The sequence below is a fragment of the Fistularia commersonii genome, chromosome 33, assembly GCF_037954325.1.
Source record: "Fistularia commersonii isolate RoL2024-O1a breed Wild chromosome 33, RoL_Fcom_v1.0, whole genome shotgun sequence".
NCBI lineage: Eukaryota > Metazoa > Chordata > Actinopteri > Syngnathiformes > Fistulariidae > Fistularia > Fistularia commersonii.
In genome coordinates this window covers 6,102,479-6,121,790 of record NC_141316.1, presented here as the reverse complement: position 1 = coordinate 6,121,790, position 19,312 = coordinate 6,102,479, and the positions used below count along the sequence as shown (strand labels likewise).

At 41.7% G+C, this 19,312-nt stretch overlaps 1 protein-coding gene across 8 annotated transcripts; it reads left to right on the top strand.

Moving 5' to 3' along the window:
- Positions 1-995: 995 nt before the first annotated feature.
- Positions 996-19,186, top strand: kctd17 (potassium channel tetramerization domain containing 17). 8 transcript variants are annotated; one of them, XR_015104307.1, is made up of 7 exons: positions 996-1,405; positions 9,475-9,583; positions 10,642-10,733; positions 11,720-11,866; positions 13,271-13,396; positions 15,862-15,973; positions 16,068-19,186. XR_015104307.1 is itself a non-coding variant. In XM_086140735.1 (7 exons), exons 1-6 carry the CDS (start codon positions 1,055-1,057, stop codon positions 14,811-14,813), a joined length of 864 nt encoding a protein of 287 aa, XP_085996861.1. In that variant the 5' UTR covers positions 996-1,054; the 3' UTR covers positions 14,814-14,853; positions 15,862-19,186. The 8 variants fall into 8 exon arrangements, 7 of the variants coding, with proteins under 7 accessions (XP_085996861.1, XP_085996859.1, XP_085996860.1 ...); XM_086140735.1 differs by adding an exon at positions 14,724-14,853 and having other exon boundaries at positions 11,723-11,818; positions 15,862-19,186; XM_086140733.1 differs by adding an exon at positions 14,724-14,853 and having other exon boundaries at positions 11,723-11,866; positions 15,862-19,186.
- The last annotated feature ends 126 nt before the right edge of the window (positions 19,187-19,312 follow it).

Here is a 19,312-nt window from a genome sequence, read left to right as displayed (position 1 = left end):
TTTTGCACATCTAGAATAATTTTCTTGCCCACTGAGGTCAGTGAATAGCTGTAGAAATTGTTCTACATTTTTAGGCGGTATTTAAATATTTACATGGCATGTTTCTGCCTGTGTGTGTGTTTCAAACAGATTACTGCACACAGTCACATTTTTAGATGCAAGCTTCAAAAGGTCATTTTCAAAACTGAAATTAATGAAAATATATTTGAGGAATGAACTTCTCCACTCTACAGCTAACTTTTCTGCAGTGCTGAAATGCCTGCACTAAGCAACTTAGTAACCTATAAGGCTTCACTGTGGATGGCAGAATACAGGAAATTTAATTGTCAAGGCAAACACGTTTCCAGACTTTGCACATAACAATAAACACTTTGGATCTTGAATCTATGTCACAGATGCGACCGATCAACCTGGCTTTAATAGGCACTGAAAAAGAATTTCTCGCAGCTTTCGACAAGAAGATTTCGACAAGAATTCACTGTGACGTGGATGAACGAGGACCTCCACAGACACATGATTAATCTGTGTTTGTATATTTAAGATTTGTCAACATTTCAGCGTTTTAATAAGGGAAAACACCTGGTTAACGGTAAAACGTCCGTTTAATAAGCAATAGCTGTTGTTGGCCACAGTCACGCCACAGAAGCCTGCAATACAACTAACTGATCCCGCTCAATTCCAGGTAAAAAAAAAAACAAAACAGAATTCCTTGCATCCTAAACCACACCCACAAAATTCCAAGCAACCCCAAAATCACACAGCAATCGAGAATCAACAAAAACCCCAACATTCGTGGCTCGCTACAATATATCAGGCCTCACACTTGGGGGTATGAGATTTGCTATTGACATCACCAGACCTGTGCACGCCACTGACATCTACGTACCTGGTCAAAAGAACTGCATTACCCACAATGCATCGCGCATGCGCCCCGGAGGCCCCGCCCACTTGGGGTTGGATGTGGGCGGGGCGTGTTCCATCGGCAACCGAGCGATCCGAGATACGGTCGGACGCCCTCGCTCGGGAGCACTGGGTGGCAAGCGGCTCTTTCCAAATGGCAACGACGGCGGAGGAGCAACGGGAGGCGGCGGACGCGGCGCCGCTGGTGACGCGCCACGGCTGCCATCACAACAGCAACAACAACAACAATAACAACAACAACAAAGACAGCGAGGCGGGAGAGAGCGCGACGCCTGCCGCCTCCGGCGTCGCCGAGCCCGGCGTCGCGGCGTCGCATGGCATCGGTAACGGCGCGGTCATCAACCCCGCCGGGGGGAGTAACGGAAAGTGGGTTCGGCTGAACGTCGGCGGCACGGTGTTTCTCACGACGCGACAGACGCTCCTCAAAGAGCAAACTTCGTTTCTGTACCGGCTGTGCCAGCAGCAGGACCTACACTCGGACACGGTGGGTGACTTCTGACAACTTTGGGTTGATAACCGGGGGGAAATGCGGTACTGCTCATTTACAACACCCGCGAGGCTCCGCGTTGGCGCAGTAAGGTCACTCATGATTGGTCGAGGAGCAGGAAGACGATGAGAACACCGCGGGTGGGAAATGGATGTTGAATTCAATCAGTCACCCCTTAAAAGCACAACAACCAGCTTTGTTTTTAATGAGCGATCTCACCGAGTCCGACTGGCTTATGGTCTCAGTCTAGAATTCCTATTCCTGATCAGTGATCCTCAACCCTGCTCTGGTAGGAGAGGTGCTTTGGCACCGGCATGCTGCTGGTGCAGGTCTTGACATGAAGCAAAGGCGCTGCAGCTCTAGCTATATGTTTCCTACAGCCATTCCTGCAGATTTTCCCTAGCCCGGAAATTCTTTAATGACTAGCTGGTTTATATGCAACATGAACCTTTCCCACTCTCTAATTTTCTAGTGTGTGTGTGTGTGTGTGTGTGTGTGTGTGTGTGGGTGGGTGGGTTGGTGAGCAGGAGCATCAATTCTGGTGTGAGTGTAGCCTGGGTCAGATGGATGAACACGTGCCTCCCCTTCTGCAGGGAGCTGCACAGTCAGTAGCTGTACAGCTGGCATCTTATAGAGAGCGAGGGAGATGATGTATTATGTCCTCCAGTCACATGTAGACTGAACATTGCACCGACTGGCAAGACTCATCAATGATGCAGATATCTATTATGGTGTGGCCTTTGATATGCATGTGCGTGGCAGGGGATGGATCTTCCCTCCCGGGCTCGAGCTCACCCTCGGCCGACACTGGAAACCTCTCATCTTCCAAATGTCACCATAAGAACGGAGGGAGCCGTACGGGTGAAATCTTCATTCACGGCACAGGGTACGATCACATGATGTCATGAGATGGCACACGGACTGCTGGCTTACAACAAAGAAGGATAGAGAGGGAGTATAGTCACTTAGAGCGGGTGAGGTAGCTACGCCACCGATATTTATACTTACTGTGATACAGTGGATTTAATGCAAAGCAGTGCTATGCAAAAGGTTTAACACACACATGATGATGGGTGAGCTCGAGCACCAATACTCCTCAGGTACCAGAAACCACTACCAATGTTTGGGAGTCAAAAAAAGTCAGCGATGGATAAGTTTGTACGAATTAGTCCTTCAAAATGTGCTGGCTCAGTAAAGGAGAGGCTGTTATTGTAAGGGTGTTTCCCCCTGGATTGCAACGAGCTGCAGTTAGTTGGTTACAGTTTTAATAAAGCACAGGAAGTGTTGAAATGAGTACACAGTACGCTATTCTTGAATTTTGTGTTACCTTAGTGGGATGCCTAACTAATGATGGCATTGATAGCATTGCATTTTTCTTAAATTATATATTTTTTGTCCTCCACAGCCAGACAGGATCATTGATGTGACATATTGGGGTTGGTTTTTAACTATCCTTTGTAAATACAGTCAGTCTTTTGAATATTTTGAAATTTTGAAATACATGTGAAAAGTAATTTCACAATAAGTCACCTCGAAAATCTGCAGAAAAAGATTGGACTGTAAGGACCAAAGTATTGTTTGAAGAGTCTGCAGTTAAATTATATACGTGAAGGCCAGATCACAGATGATTATTTAATAGCTCTCTCAAGCTGGCACTCACCGAATAAATGTATTTTTGTTTAAGAAAAAAACTGTCTTGAGGTTTTCCATACCAAAGCTGATGAGGTGACATGAGATTTATCAGGATATGATATATCCTGAATATCTTAGTTTTTCTTCATCATATTTCTAAACTTGATAAGACATATTGTGTCCATTCTCATGTCAGCATGCATTCATCAGTCTCATGTTTATGGTGCATGTGTCTGATGTTAACAAGCCCTGGGGCAGCTGTAATCAAATATCCTTGCAGCTGTAGTGACAGAAAAATTTAAGTTTGGAGGTTGTGGTTGGCCTGCAGCATCTGGTTCACTACCAGCCAGCCACTGTGGAAAGTATATTCCCATGTGACCTTCAGCTATGACCTGACAGTGGCTCCCTCTCCACTGCCTGTACACACACAAACACACAAAACACAGGATCTCTCTCTGTCTCGCAAATACACAGATTCACACACATAGCTTCATCTTTCTACCCACTCTCCCATCGTCATCCTCAATCTCAGCCGCTGACTCACTCTTGACTCACTTAAAGCGTTTTGATCCTTTTATCGGCTGCCGCTCGCTTTCGCAAACTCAAAAGAGAATCCGGGGAGAGATTTAGAAAGAGCTGTTTTGCGTGTTTTGGTTCCCCGGGTTCCGTCACACCGCCTTCATCCTTAAAAGAGGACTGGGCTTCAGCCGAGATGCTGGATCTTCTGACATGTGACTTACGTGGAAAACCAAAGCTGCCCACTGCCTCATCTCCTTCCCTCCCTCTTGCTCTTGAACCCGCCAATAGTGAGTACCCTTACTGCTTGCAGAATTATATGACTTGTAAAAATTAACAATCGGAGATATTGAAATTGGTGCATAATCAATGTACCTACAAAACGTATGAAAAATTACCATGACAAATCAATTGATCACAACAACAAATTCGCCATGCTATTTCTAATTACGTTCCTGTGAATTACAGTATATGGCATTCTGTTCAGAAGTCTGTAACAAACATACAGATTTCAGTCTTAACGTCACAATTCTCGTCATATATTAAAAAAAATCGGTTAAATTACACAGTCGAGAATATGTTTCTGATTCAACGCGGTGAACCATTTCAGTTGAGGTTGGGCCGCATCATCAGCTGACTGTCATGGAGCTAGCCAGGAAAGTTCCAGCTACTTGGAAGAAGCCGTTATTCTCTAGGGGAAAAACAAGTGTCTGTGACTGAAGTTCAAACTGTGACCCCCTGACTAGATGGGTCACAAGACAGTTTACAGCTTCCTGAAGATGTACTATTACTTCTTGAATTGTTTGTGATTTTAGGGAAACTATAAACTGGAAATAAATCCTATCCCAGTGGTAGGCGTGAAGTGTGCATTGCTTTGTCTCTGGGGGGTGGGGGTGGCGGTCGCTCCCACTGTCTGACCCAGCGGGGCGAGAGCAGCCGGTGTCTCGGGCCCGGCAGTAGAACCAAAACAAACAGAGGAGAATGTTCAGCCTGACATTATCCACACTGGAATCCCCTCTAGTCTGTTGGCACTGACGATCCTCTTCTCAGGGTTCTGTGCTGTTTTTAAACCCTTGCAAGAACACACACACACACACACACACACACACACACACACACACACAAGCTGTCTGGCCATGTGTGTGTGTTTTTAATAAGATTACCAGCACTTGAGCTGCCCTGCCCCCTTGCTGAACCAAACCCCTGGCTCTCTGCTACAACCTGAGCTGACATCCAGCTAGTCCAAGCCAATTACATTATGAAGCTTATTCAGCTTTGACACCTAAATGATGCTACCTGAGCAGGTGTAACAGTGTGGCTGACCATGTAATCTCATTGCAACATATTGTAATTATTATATAAGTACTTACTAAATACCACTGGGATTGTTTGAGTGTTAAAGGATTTGTAAATAGAGCTGAGTGATACACTGATATTAATCAAATACAGTGTATGGATTGTTTTGAAGAAAAAAAATCGAAAATAGTTAATCAACTTTACTGTTGTCAAAATAGTAAGTGAATGCCCAAAGTTAAAAAAAATCACTATTGGACCATCACATTGAAAGAGCCTGTAAGTTAACCAAAAAAATACCGTGATCTTAAAAAAAGTTAGAAATAAGTGTGCAATTGAAAAAGTCTGATATGGTTCTTTTATCAGATTTATAAGTTCTAGTCCTAATCTGTGTCGGATGTATTTAAATGTTTGTGTCAGTCTTCTGAATGCATTTAAAATGAGGCTGACATACTCACTCCTGACAAGATATTCCTGATTGTCATACATTTATTAATGTCTTCTGGCTTTTTGTAATCTTCCTTTTTCTCTGTTCAAGACTTTGTTTGTTGACCAACCTTGTTCCTTTTCAATTTGGGATTTTTTTTCTCTGGGATTTTTTGTCTTCTCTCGGTGCCAGCTTGGATTCCACCATTTGTCCGGACTCGCTTTATGACCTTATCTGTGGTATGAGGTTATATGAGGCTTTGAGGGATCATGGGAATAAAAAAAAGAAGTTCTGATTTAAAGGAGTAGCGCAGTATTTTGGAAACCTCCATCTGTTTGCATCAATCACAGACTTTATGTGTAAAACACTGAAATGGCTGTGAAAGACATTTTGGGCCCAGAATCGCAACTTTTCTGCAAAAATTAATTTGTTTTTGAACTCATTATTACTACCACTGCAGTGAAATAATGATTTAGGATTAGAGCACGGCGGATAATTTGCTCTGGTGATAAATGAGGTCAACCTTGCCTGAGGGATAAAAGTCAGAAGATTTAAACGAGTATAAAACTGCAAGCTTTTTGTCGACCAACTCCCCAGACCGTGTCAAATTCAAAAGAGAGGTTTTGTTCCGACAGGCACGTGAAAGGGCATGTCTTTATCAGCACGAAGGTGCAGCCACACCAAAAAAGTAACACGTACTGGGAGAGTGAGGTGACCAGTCGGACCATCTGTGACATCTGAGATCCAAGCACACTGTGGCTTCAGGGCCTTTCAGCAGCGCTGACCTCCAAAAAACCCCAAGTCAACAGATTGATCTTGAGTGAGTGAGGCTGAAGAGAGAAAAAAAAATTGATTTAACCAGGACTTTGGAAGTCTGACTCGGTTACCCTTGAGACGTCCACATCTTGCAGACTTATTAATGATAAATCAAGTTTAAAGGAGGATACGTTTACGATGGTACAAAATGAAGCAAGACGTTTTGCTATCTGATTTTTGGCAGGGGGGCGACGGAGGTGTGCTTTGCAGGCTGAACGGGGCTTTTGTTCAGAGATAGCCTGTGGAACGGTCTCGGGGGTGGAGGAGGGTGATGCTGCTGAGTTGCATCCTGTTTGAACTGAAGCAATGTTTTGTAAATCATTAACCCCTCATCGTGTGTCCCTGTCTTCTCACCAGCTCAAACAGAGGAGCGTGCAAACACACTAACGCTGTACTCTGACGCTCACGTTATTGTTGGGTTGGGTAAATACAGTATTTTTACATTTTTGCTTTTCATCTGTTCTGAGTATTTCTTGTTGACGAGAGGTTTTTTTTGGTCTTAAAGCCGGTGTGTCACAAATAATCACAACGGGACTTGATTGCAAATTTAAATACATTTTCTTTTTCTATACCTTTTCATTGTGCCCCCCACAATGAGATCTGAGAAGTTCTCACTTTTACTTTGTCAAATCAGCAAACTTTATTCGGTCTAGACCACATGGTGCACAATTTAAAGCACACTTTTTAAAAGGTCAATATGATAAAAAACATCAGTGGTATAGCTTACACTTGATGTCTCCATTTAAGCAGTGGGAATCACCAGAGGCAGAGATTTGATGTCACAATTACATTAGTACCAAAACTTTTCAGAAGGTAGAGGATAGATTCTGTCTCCAGAGGGTAATCTAAGGCTTTCTAATCCCCCAAAGTCTGGAGTGTGTGTGTGTGTATGTGTGTATGTGTGTGTGTGTGTGTGTGTGTGTGTGTGTGACAGAGAAAGAAAGAGAGAGAACCCTCCTGACACATTCAGGAAGCTTTTTCCCTGTGTTGCAATGCTCAGGCTGCCATGTTAAGTCACGTTGTCAGTCTGTCCTGTGTGTGTGTGTGTGTGTGAGAATCAGCAGTTGGCCTCTACTACAGTCTTACTGTTATTACTGTGGTTTTCAGCACAGACACAATCAAAGTGCATAGAAATAAGATTTTTCACACAGTCCTCTTGGTTTTCATGTCCCATCCTCTTCTAAACTGCTTCCACCCAGACAATAAATACTTATCTCTCTCTCTTTAAACAGATAACAGCACATAACTAGCATGCCAACATGATAGTTAGTTCTGTTAAACATCCAGCAGTGGCTCTGTTGAATTTAAGTTGGAATTGAGGTTAGCTGCAGTTGAAAATAAACAAATGGGGATATATATCGCGTAAAAGTCAATTAAAGTCTCCCAAATAACCAAATGAAGCTCAAAATCCAAAATAGATCTTATTATAGTGCTGAAAACATCTCTTGATGACACCCATGGAACATAGAGATGTTTCATATGTACTGATTTAGCTCAGCCTTTTTTTTTTATTTCTAACAATTGTATTTTCAAACAATAAATAAAAACAAAAAACATTCAACAGTATTGTCTCGGGAGTAATATGCTGAAATCTATATATTTTTGCAACGATCAATCAAACTTTTACTTGATTACGTCTCGAAGGATTCAAGCAGTCTTGCTTTTCGCAAACGGATTTTTAGTTAAGATTGAAAAGTGACCTTTAACAAGACAGCCCTTCAAAAACAATGTATTTTTAAATGAGTAATGTCAAATCCTGTTTTATGTGTAGCAGCATGTCTTTTCCAGTTAGTGGAATTGGGCGTATTGTCTGAACTGAAGAAGAGAAATACAGGCTAATGTTCTGTCTGTGTCTCCATATGATAAATCACTCCTCCTTCCTACCCCTGTATACTTTTTCCCCTGCGGAGGAAACCCTCTAAACCATGTTCTTAACATCCTTTCATTCTCCCAACAATTCCCGCTCTCTCCCCTTCAGTGTCCCGCTGTGCAAACCTCCTAAAGGCCTATGCATTTATATATTTCTCCAGAATTGTGTCTTTCTCCAATTCAACTCTTAAGTGGGGGCTCTTCTGCAAACCACCATCACGAGGTAGCGTGTGTGTGCGTGTGCGTGTGTTTTGGAGGGACATTTGTGACATAACATCCAGGCTGGTTTCTCTCCCGGCTGCTTCTAAGGCAGGGTTGACGCTGCCCTTTTTTGCGATAATAGTCACCAGCGGCTGCTCTAGAGCATCTGTGTCCAGCTGCCGAACGGCATCAATGTGAGAGGAAGTTCTCATGGGAAAATATAATTCTGAAGAAAAAAAAACGCATTTGCGATAGGAAGAAACCGGGTTTATCAGATGATTATCTAAAGAACCAGGAAACATTAAGTCAGGAATCACTGAACTTGTTTTTCTATTTCGCCATTGTGGTTTGGCTACCTTTGATACACAGAAATATTTTAAAACCAAGATAATGGGCTGCACGAATTGAACATTTAAGGAGATTTTATTTTGAAATTAAACTCTTTACTGCAGTGTATTTTGCGTCCGTGTATCCCCTGCGCTCGGCCAAAACTGCATATTTGTGATGAAAATAGCCAGATAGGATATAATTCTCCAGATAGAGAGCTTTCAGATGTATAAATAGTCTCTTGATTTCTAAAAGATATTGTTTTGCTTGAGGAGGGAGTAAAAAGTTTGCGTGATTAAAGTTACCCGATTTTGTACATGGGCTTGAAATAAGAATGTCACCAACTTGCAAACAGTTCATAATGTAAACGACGTAACTGGCATGATGTTTTCATAACAGAATTATTGTCATTATTAAGATATTCTATTGTACAGTGTGGGGGTTAGAAGTCCTGCCTCGCAGCTTGGAAGTCCCTGCCTCCATTCCAGCACAACCGGCTCCCTCCTGCATGTAATTTGCATGTTCTCCTCGTGTCAGTGCTGATTTGCTTGAGTGCTCTCGGTTCCTCCAAAAGACATGTAGTGTCTCCACAACCTCTATGTGGGATAATCTTTATGGGTAATGAATAACATGATACTTATCAGTCTGTAGAATGTGATCTGAATAGTTCTTCTTTGGACACATGTATTACACATCATCCATTTCGGTCAGGGCTGGGTTGAAAGCGTTCACTGACAAGATTGTGCCTGTTTGCATTTTCTCTCAATTCTGTCGATAAGCGAGTTAACTTTTGCTGCTAGTGCGTATCTGAAACCTTTTGGAGAAGATATAATATTCGATTATATCTTTGGACACTCATCTGGCACCTGGAATCGCTGACAACACAAACTGGTACTATAGAACAACATGTGTAATCCTGATGATGATGAAGATGAGTGGCTGGCGTTAATGGAGTGTGTTTTCTCTTCGCCTCATTGTGATACAGGATGAGACGGGGGCCTATGTGATTGACAGAGACCCCACCTACTTTGGTCCTATTCTCAACTACCTGCGACACGGCAAACTTGTCTACAACAAGGAGCTGGCTGAAGAAGGTCTCAGATGAATATGACTCCTCTGGCATGGGTCCTGGATGCATGGGATTGTGTGTGTGTGTGTGTGTGTGTGTGTGTGTGTGTGTGTGTGTGTGTGTGTGTGTGTGTGTGTGTGTGTGTGTGTGTGTGTGTGTGTGGAGGGGGGGCTGTTACAAGAAGTACAATATGGCATGAATAGACTTTGTAACTTTAAATGATCTGATCATTTAATCTATTTCAGGTTTTGCAAATTAAAACAAAAAATAAATTAATGCCACTTTTTGGCAATTCAGTTTTCTTGGATGAAATATAAATGAAAGCATTTGATAATAAATAAAAAAAAATCCATTAAGAGACATGTCAATAAATCTTCGTACTTTTTAAGACCTTAAAACACTTTATAGCCTTGACTTTGACAGTTTATGGTTTTATTTGTATTTCTTATTCTCCCTCCTTCTTACTGTTATTTATTATTGTTATGTTTTACTTGAAACTGTGGCACAACAATTTCCTTCGGGATAAATAAAGTTGTTCTTATTCTTATTCTTAATAACTAGTGTACAAGGTTTGCTAGTCGAAAAACATGATATAAATGGACCGGTATGTAACATCAAATTAATAGTGAGCTTGAAAATGATAAATAAATTAATTAGAAAAGAAGTTATTGTGAATAAGCCCACCGTTGGCTTAAAGATCTATATTAATGTGAAAAGTATTTTTGAAGGAAACACTTCCATTTATCCATTTACTACTGAAAAAAATATATAATGATCTATAAAAGATCTATATTAATGTGAAAAGTATTTTTGAAGGAAACACACCTCCATTTATCCATTTATCACTGAAAAAAATTATTGCTACAAACAAATAGACCAAAACATCTGCAGTTTTAATGCACAAAAACAAACAAACATATATTTCTGTTTCATCAAACCAAAAGCCAATTTGAACATTTGAGTTTGTAAACTCGAGTTAACCCAGTAATTTGTAATATATTATATCTGACATACCTAAAGTGGAGCTGCTGGGCTGAAGCAGACACAAGGCAGCTGAGGTGTGTGTGTCTGTCTTGTCCCCAGGGGTCCTGGAGGAGGCAGAGTTTTACAACATCACCCCGCTGATCAAGCTGATCAAAGAGAGGATCGTGGAGAGGGATTCCAAGTCCACGCAGGTATGGAGTGCTTCTATTGTTCATATTGCTGCCTGGAACAGTACACACACACCAGGTAACCAATAACATAGCACATTGATTTCAAACAAAAAGCATTAAAGCTTTGAACTAAAATGTTAAGCGCAGCAAGGCCAAACCCAGGCTAAGTTTATTTTGCATGCAAAGGGAAACTGTATCCCATTAGCTTTTCATCTCAAGAATTGTATCTTGAAGGCCTCAGTTAATCGCAATAAATGTATCCATTTCCTTAATAAAGCTAATAGAAGAGCACTAGAAGAGGCCTTTTACAAGAATAATATTTGAAATTTAATCAAATACTGTTGTAGACCAAAAATAGAATTGTATAGGATAGCTCAGCTAATATATATATTATATTTATATATAAATTGCAACATGCATAGTAATGCATAGTAATTACTACATGTATAGTAATTACTAAATGTCAGAGGCCTATTAATCAAACTATTACATCACATAGTAAACTAAAATGCTCATGTCTCAGACATGAAACATGGGAAGCCAGCTTTTGCTGCTACAATAGAAGTAAGAGCATACTGTATCACAAAAATGTGAGGGAAAAATACTCGAATTAAAAGAGTTTCAACTGACGAAACAATACAGCCTGATTGTACTGTGAATGAGCCGGTGTAGTACTTTGTATTTGCAAGCACAAATAAAAGCGGGGCTGCAGTGCCCGGCAGTCGTCTTTGTCCCTGGCAGTGATTTCACCCTTCTGTGCTTCTGTAAAGGGAGCATTGCTTTACACCACGCGTCTCCCTCTGTGCGCTTCTCTCTCAGGGTGACTGCACTCGTGCTTACATAACACCTCCAGCCTCTCTGATCTACACCCACCTCCCCTTTGTTCCACTGTACGTTACTGTACTGGCCCGGGGTGATGCATCTCGCAGGAAACCATGCAAAACCGCCAACACGGACGCGCACGCAGTCAAATTTTATTCTTTCTAACGTTCTTGTTCTTTCCCCAGCAGGTGCCCCCTAAGCACGTGTACCGGGTGTTGCAGTGTCAGGAAGAGGAGCTTACCCAGATGGTCTCCACGATGTCGGACGGCTGGAAGTTTGAGCAGGTCAGCGTGCGCACCTGCAGAAAGCCCCGCACCGGACTGCTCTGGACTGTGGGTTGGACTCACGCTGCCGCTGACCCTTGAATTGTGACCCTTGGCCTGAACCCTTTGGCCCCCGACCTGAGCCCTGCCTCCTGCTCGCCCACTCGCAACACATCGACCCTTTAGTCAAACCTTAATTTCATAGATAGTCCCAGTAAGTCCGATATGCGAAGACTCTCCTGTCCGGTTTCACACAGCCGTCAGAGAATAGGCAACCAAAATCCAAACATCTTCACACCTTAGCCAACACCCAAAAAAGGTCAAGTTCAGTTCGGGTCAGTTCAAATCTTGTTCCCACCTCTGTTACATTATTAGCTTTTTAAAGCGGTTTTAAAGTGAGCAGGCAAATCTCACAGTGACAAACTTCACCACCACCGAAATCTTTTGCAAGGTCAAAATACTGCAATATTTGGATTTTCACTAATAATTGCAGGCATATAGTGAAACAAATAAATCTAAATCTGACTAAAAATCATATGACTTGATCTAACATTAGTATTTTACCGATTAAAAGTGTTTGTTACACATACAGTACATATGCAGCAGGCACCCAAATGGGCACCAGTGTTTATCACAACTTATATTTACTTGATTGTGGGTCCTGCTATTGATTTTAAATAATTAAAAAAAAAAAAGTATTTATTTCAAAATAATGACATCTTACTGACATAACACTGAAGTCAGGGTCAGCTCATTGTTGGAACACGATATAAAGTCTTGAGACTGAATCTTGAATGACTCCCATGAATTTACTCCCTGCTATCAATGTTTGCTCCAAAAGTCCTGCTGATTTTTAACAAGTATGATCCCCGTTTTTTTTTTATGTCTAAATGTAAGATGACAAACAAATTACTTTTTTTAAACGCCTATTTCCTAATAGAGTTCCAGGTCCAGTTAAGCAGTTTAGCTGATTTACGCTCTGCTGTGATGCAAAAGACCAACTAAAAGAAATGAGTCAGAACTCGACAGATGCATTTTAGACAAGCAGACTCACAAACCTCACCTGAAATAGAAATGACATTTAACCCCCTTGCAGCCCGTCCACCCTATCCAGCGCTTTGCCCACTGTGCATGCAGCGCAGCTTTGCTTTGCACACAGTTTCTGCCGAGGCTGACCCGCAGTTGTTCTCCTGCTCTCACAAGTCAAAGATGCTTCTCACTGAGTCCACTGCTAAACGTGCAACGGCAGGCTGTCTGCTCCTGACCCCCCCAATGCCTCTACACCCCCAAACTTGCATGACAAGAGCCTTCCCTCGCTTTAGTGTGGGACTTTCTTTGCCTCTTACTGTCTTTCTTTTTTTCTGCTAAGATTTCAATTCCTGCTGACAAACACTTCCTCTCTCTGCCTCTGCCCGCTCCCCTCCTCCCTCCAACGGCACGGCTTCCCACATCTGCGTCTCTCTCCACGTCTAGATGGTGAACATCGGCTCGTCGTACAGCTACGGGACAGAGGACCAGGCGGAGTTTTTGTGTGTCGTCTCCAAGGAGCTCCACACACCAGGATCTGGACTGGGCACGGAGCAGACCCACAAAACCAAGGTGAAACACCGTACTATTCTATCACTCTCTCTCTCTCGTCCTGTCTCACACACTTCACACTAGGGCTGGGCCATATGAAATTAAAACAAATATATAAAGGCCCCTTTTGTCTCTATATATCTCAATATCGGCATAGTTGTAAACAATAAAATACTAACATTCTCACTCAAACATGAGATGTTCCGCTTTTTTAATAACAATAAAATGTCTGATCTTGAGGTACTTTGCTGACATTTTTAAAATTTCCTCTCATCCTTGTGTACCACAAAATCAAACGTTTTTTTGTTTTTTTTTTAACGACAACGATGACAATCTGATTTCAAGACGTAACCAGATGCGCCTGCACCATCACACGTGCCCACAGCCGATGTGTTCGCTCTTATTCAAACATTATCAGCTCCAAATTTGAAAGCACTGAAGTCGAGCCGGTATTCCATTCTTGGATGCGGCAGTGGTTAAACATTTTATTCTGGTGCAGGTGAGAGTTCCTTTTAATGTACTTAATAATCAGGATGTTTCACAGCCATAATCAATATCATAACTTAATAGCAAATGTTGTATAAACCACAATATAATGGCTTTTTTTTCTCTTAAACAAAAAGTGTCATTCCAACATCCCATGTTCTACCACTGGAGTGAAATGCCGCAAAAAAATAAAACCCATCGTTCACATCAGCTATTGATTGGCATTTAAGGAAACACAGCTGGATCTCCGGGGCATCTCCTGTAACGGGCCAGCATCCCAACGCCAAGGCGATACGGATATAATTTCCTTGCAGCTTCAGGAAATAAAGCCAAGACTGTATTTTATGTGTTTTGCAGCGAAACTTTTCACAACACATTATAGGATATTTGACGTGTATGGATATATTGCCCAGCCTTAACTCTCTCACACACACACACGTGCAAATTCAAATGAGGTGATAACTTTATGGCCCCACTGTCGGTCCCTTCCTCATCTCACCCATGTGCATTTGTTTGTGTGTGTATGTGTGTGTGTGTGTGTGTGTGTGTCAGCAAACGAGAGCAGTGCTTGTCCTCTCAAGAGGGAGCGTATGTATGCGAGTGTGCTTTGATCCGACTTTCCACAGCTCAAAATGTCACACGCCTCAAAATGTCACTCACAAATACATCACTCCATCGTCCACACGCTCGCCTGAATTATCCGTCTCACCATCTCGCCTTCATTTTCCTCTCACGCGGATATATAGCCATATATCAGTCTCTGTTTACCTCTCGGCTACACTCATCGGCATGTTCATTTGTTCATTTTCTGTCCATTTTTTTTCTTTTGTGTTCTCCCTCCCGTCCGTCTTGCTGAATGAAGCCGACGGAGATGCAGGAGGAGGAAGCAGCGAAAGAGGAGGAGGAGGAGGGTGGGAGAGATACCACGCCCAATGAGTGGCTTAGAGATTAAGGGATTCATGTTTCTTTGTTCCAAAGAGAGGCGGGAAAGGGTGAGGACCTGCGCTAGAGTGACATAGATGTGCCAGTGGGTGGACCCAGTAGACTGTAGTGTGTGTATCTGTGTGATGTCAAAGGATTCAGGGTGTTTCATGGCACTGCATTGAGTCGGATCTCCCGAGTTCCTCCTCTGGCTCACTCAGAAAACTGCAAATTAAAAGATGCCGAGAAGATGCGGCCGACGGGCTGGACTAAATTGTTTGACGGGAAACACAGCACAGATAAAAAAAAAGGCCAACTGGCTAGAAGTCGGGAAGTATGCATGTACAAACTATCAGCAACAAGACAAGCGATAAGCTATGACATGAGGTGTGTGTATGTCTGTGTATCTGCGCGTGTGTGTGCCTGCGGCCCAAATCCAAAGCCAAATCAAATTCCGCATTTGCCAAACAACAGCTTCCATGATCGGGGCGGGGGGGTCTCATCATCGAGAGAGAAAAATTTAAAATCGGTAAAAGTTCAAGCGCGGCTATTGAATTTTGTTTTGTTAATTGGACTTCTAGATCATGTTGCCACGTTTGTTTTGCTGTGTTGACCCACATATGCGAGTATTTGTGTGTAAACACGCCTTCAGACGCAACTACTGTATTTCAAATATTGATCGGTTGCTACATCAGTGCTGTGACATGGAATATCCCTGACCTTTTAGTGCAGCGGTAGTTATAGATGTCCTTCCCAGTGTGTGTCAGTACCGTTATCTACACTTTCAATGCAGACGCAGATAGGGAACACACGCCACTGAAAAAGGACATTGAGACACGTATGACCAAAATCAAAGACACACCAACGCGACACGCACACTGTAAAAAATATGGCTGTGTATGTTTTTGTTGTCGTTTTCAGCCATTATGCACCTCAGCGGCACCATTTTTGCTCTCATCCCAGTCACCATTTCCATCATCATCGCAGAATAAAGTCGTAGATTAGAAGACAGAAATTTTTGATGGATCAGATTCTAATAGCGTTCACAGACTCTAACTGCGTATCTCCTCTCCTCACAGCTTTTCCAGATTCATGGGTCCAGGATGTAGAGGTCGCAAGAAATAGTTAAGCGCAATGGTGTTCTGTACATGGTGTGTGTGTGTGTGTGTGTGTGTGTGTGTGTGTGTGTGTGTGTGTGTGTGTGTGTGTGTGTGTGTGTGTGTGTGTGTGTGTGTGTGTGTGTGTGTGTGTGTGTGTGTGTGTGTGTGTGTGTGTGTGTGTGTGTTGCATCAAATGGATGGTCACAAACAGACTTGTAGCAGTTTCATTGGTTCACTGACAAAATATCAGTAGTGAAGACAGGATAAAAAAAACAAGTAGTTACAGCAATATATATAAAAAAAAAAAGAAATCCTAATATGATACTGATTTTATCAGTAAAATTGATCACACGATGGCGTGCAAATGTTTCAATGCCAAGGTTGGTAGTGCAGCTTAGTAAATTACAACCAAAGATCCAGACTAAAACTGGCTCAAAATAAGGTGCTGCACCGGGACATGGTGGAGAATTTATGTCCGAGCATCACTGCGATGTCACGGAAGGCAGACGGCGCACATGGATCAGATGGCGTCCGTGTTCTGCAGCCTTGAATTATTCACCGCCCCGGTATTGTTTCCTGCATCGGAGAAAAACGTCTCACCGGGAGACTTAAATTGGATAAAGATATGTATTTTCCATTTTAAAATCATCCCAGTCTAGCCATTTGTCCGATTTAGCAACTTTTTTGTGTTCCCAGCAGGGAACGCACGTCTGGTAACCACCAGTAGTTTAGGGGGTCAATGCTTGGTTGATCTCTGGGTAACAGATGTCATCTCTGTCTTTAAAATCAGCTTCAGACCATCAGAAAAGCAAAATATAGCTGGAGAATTTCCTGTTTTGAGCAGGCCGCACACTGTGAGGGCATGTGCAGCCAGATCGCACACTTAGCCGACAGCATTACACCTTCACCTGCACCGGCACCCAGTTGACTATGCTTGACAATCTATTATTCATTTCTCTTTAATGTTTTGTTTTGTGTTTGTGATCAATAAGTTACACCTGACTATTATAGTCTTAATGCGTGTTCACAGACCATATTAGATGCTGATATAAAGAAATTGGCTGTATTTAATTCAGATTATATACCCTATTTATAATTTGTATCGAAAATTAAATAGTAATAGCGCCTACTTGATAAAATGCACCTCCCAAAATGGTTCTGACTGCAGTTTTACAAAGTTGTTGAAGACTGCAGTTGTTTATGGATCAATCATAAAACAAAACAAATCACAGTATCCAATACGTCCTGCAATTAAGATGCTAACATGACAGTAGTCGATTTACTCTGCAGTGTCAGGTACCAAAAGAAAAAATATCTGGCCAAAGTTAGTAAACTAAAGTGCCATTTTCTTCTTTTTTTTAAAAATCAGAAACAGAAATAAACAGGCGGTGTGTGCTGGTGACGCGGCGTGTGTGGGATTGATTGGAAATGAACCAAAATGCACATGTAGCACAGAGCAAGAGTCACATGTAATGGGCCGTATAATCAAATGCATCGCCTGGAAATAACCAGCTACTGTTTTGGTTTATCTGACATGCGTATAGCCAAGTGTTGCGATCAACATTAAAAAGAAGGCTTCTGGATTTTCCCATCATCACCATCCCTGTTTGAGGCTATGTGTCTTCAGTTTGAGACGCCCTCCCCACCCACTGAGTGATGGCTGTTGGTGGCAAATGAGGAGACACACTCATACACTTCACTTTACACAGGCAATAACAGAGAGATTTGAAGACAATCGAAATTAAATAATGAGCTTAGCGGTTTTCCTCATTTTAACGTTAAATTCGAAACCTTCAAAATCAGGCTGCAGAGAAAACGACCTAGGCTTGTGAGTGTGCAGGCGCGCTACCTAATATTTGGCATCGTTTCGGACCTTTTAAGATCCTTGCAGTACGCTGTTATCTGGTTTACCGGAAAAAGAAGGGTATGCTAAGCGTGATACAGATACTGACGATAATCATCACAGAGATATTAACGGGAGGAAGAGGACTGAACAAGTGTTGTTTTAGCAGCGGCTCTCTGAACTTGGACCACTCAGTGCCTTGAGTTCAAGCAGCAAAACTAAACATGTCAAAAGAGAGACTGGAGGATGTGATGGTGGGTGTTATTATGTGCATATTTTTTCTTAATTAGATGTTCTGAGATTTTGGTCAAGAAATAGCTTATTTAAAATGTCATATAGAGTCAAGATTTGATATTTGTGTACTTTTTTTTTTCCCCTTCGGGTGTGTATTTGCTATGAGAATTTTTATTTTTCGGAAGGTGCTGCAGAGCAGATATAGACAAAAAGGTCAATGTTCAGCGCAGCTGTTTCAGAAGGCTATTTTGTACTTGTCTTTTTTTATTCTTTTGTATGTTAGGTTGTCTAATTTATTCTCAAGGTTTCATTTTGAATGTCACAGTAAACAAAAAAAAAAAAAATTGGGGCTTTGACTTTTTGTAGTGGGAGGGTGATGTCATCTACTCAGTGACCTTTTGCTTTTTTTTTATACCCAGCAGCTCACATTTCTGTTAAACCGATCTGATGCTCTTCGGTGGCGTAAATATCACGTTTGTTTGTAATCTTACAGCAGAGAATCTTTTCTCTTGTTTTTAAAATGTGTCGCATTTAGGTCTGTTTTATAAACCTCCATCCGCATGTACAGTCGGGTTTGGTTTGCTGGGTCGCGCGTACGTCGGGTGAGTGCGCCGCATGTTGAACTGTCACTGCTGCACACTCAATTTATTTGCTCCTTATTGTTTAGATGTGTAAATGTCGTCAGAGCGCCCACCCCCATTTTCTGCCAGAAACATATTTTTATCTGATGCTGGAGTTTTGTGTTTTTTTTTTTTCTTTTGTTTTTTTTTATTTCTTCTGTCAATAGAACCTCAGTGTTCGTCATTTGTAAACACAAAATCAAAGGGGGAATTAGAACCAGATGAACCTGTTCAGACCTCAAAAGACGCTGTGCTTGGATTTCAGTGAACTGTATTTCATCAGGACTTGAGAAATATACATTTACAACAATGGGACTCGGCTTGATTTTTTTTTTTAGAGAAAAAAAAAACGTATCATTTGAGATAATGTCACTACTTTAAGTTTGTTATGTTGTATGGTTGTGTTATCAAGAGTACTGTATTTATATGTATATTTCACATATATACGTACATGTATGTATAATTGTCCCTTGAAAACACAACCATAAAAACATTGTGAACAAATATGCTAGTATTAATTGACTATATTAAACATTGATATAGTCTGTAACTGTCTTCTGCTCATTTGTAACATTGATTGGACAATAAATGATAATTATTATGATAACATCATAACATGTGCATAGTTTCATTTAATTTTTCATGTAGAAAACCATAAGCGATAGGACACATTTTTTTATAAATCTGAAGGAAGTTTTGTTCCCCGGACTGCAGTGCTCACTCACCTGGCGCA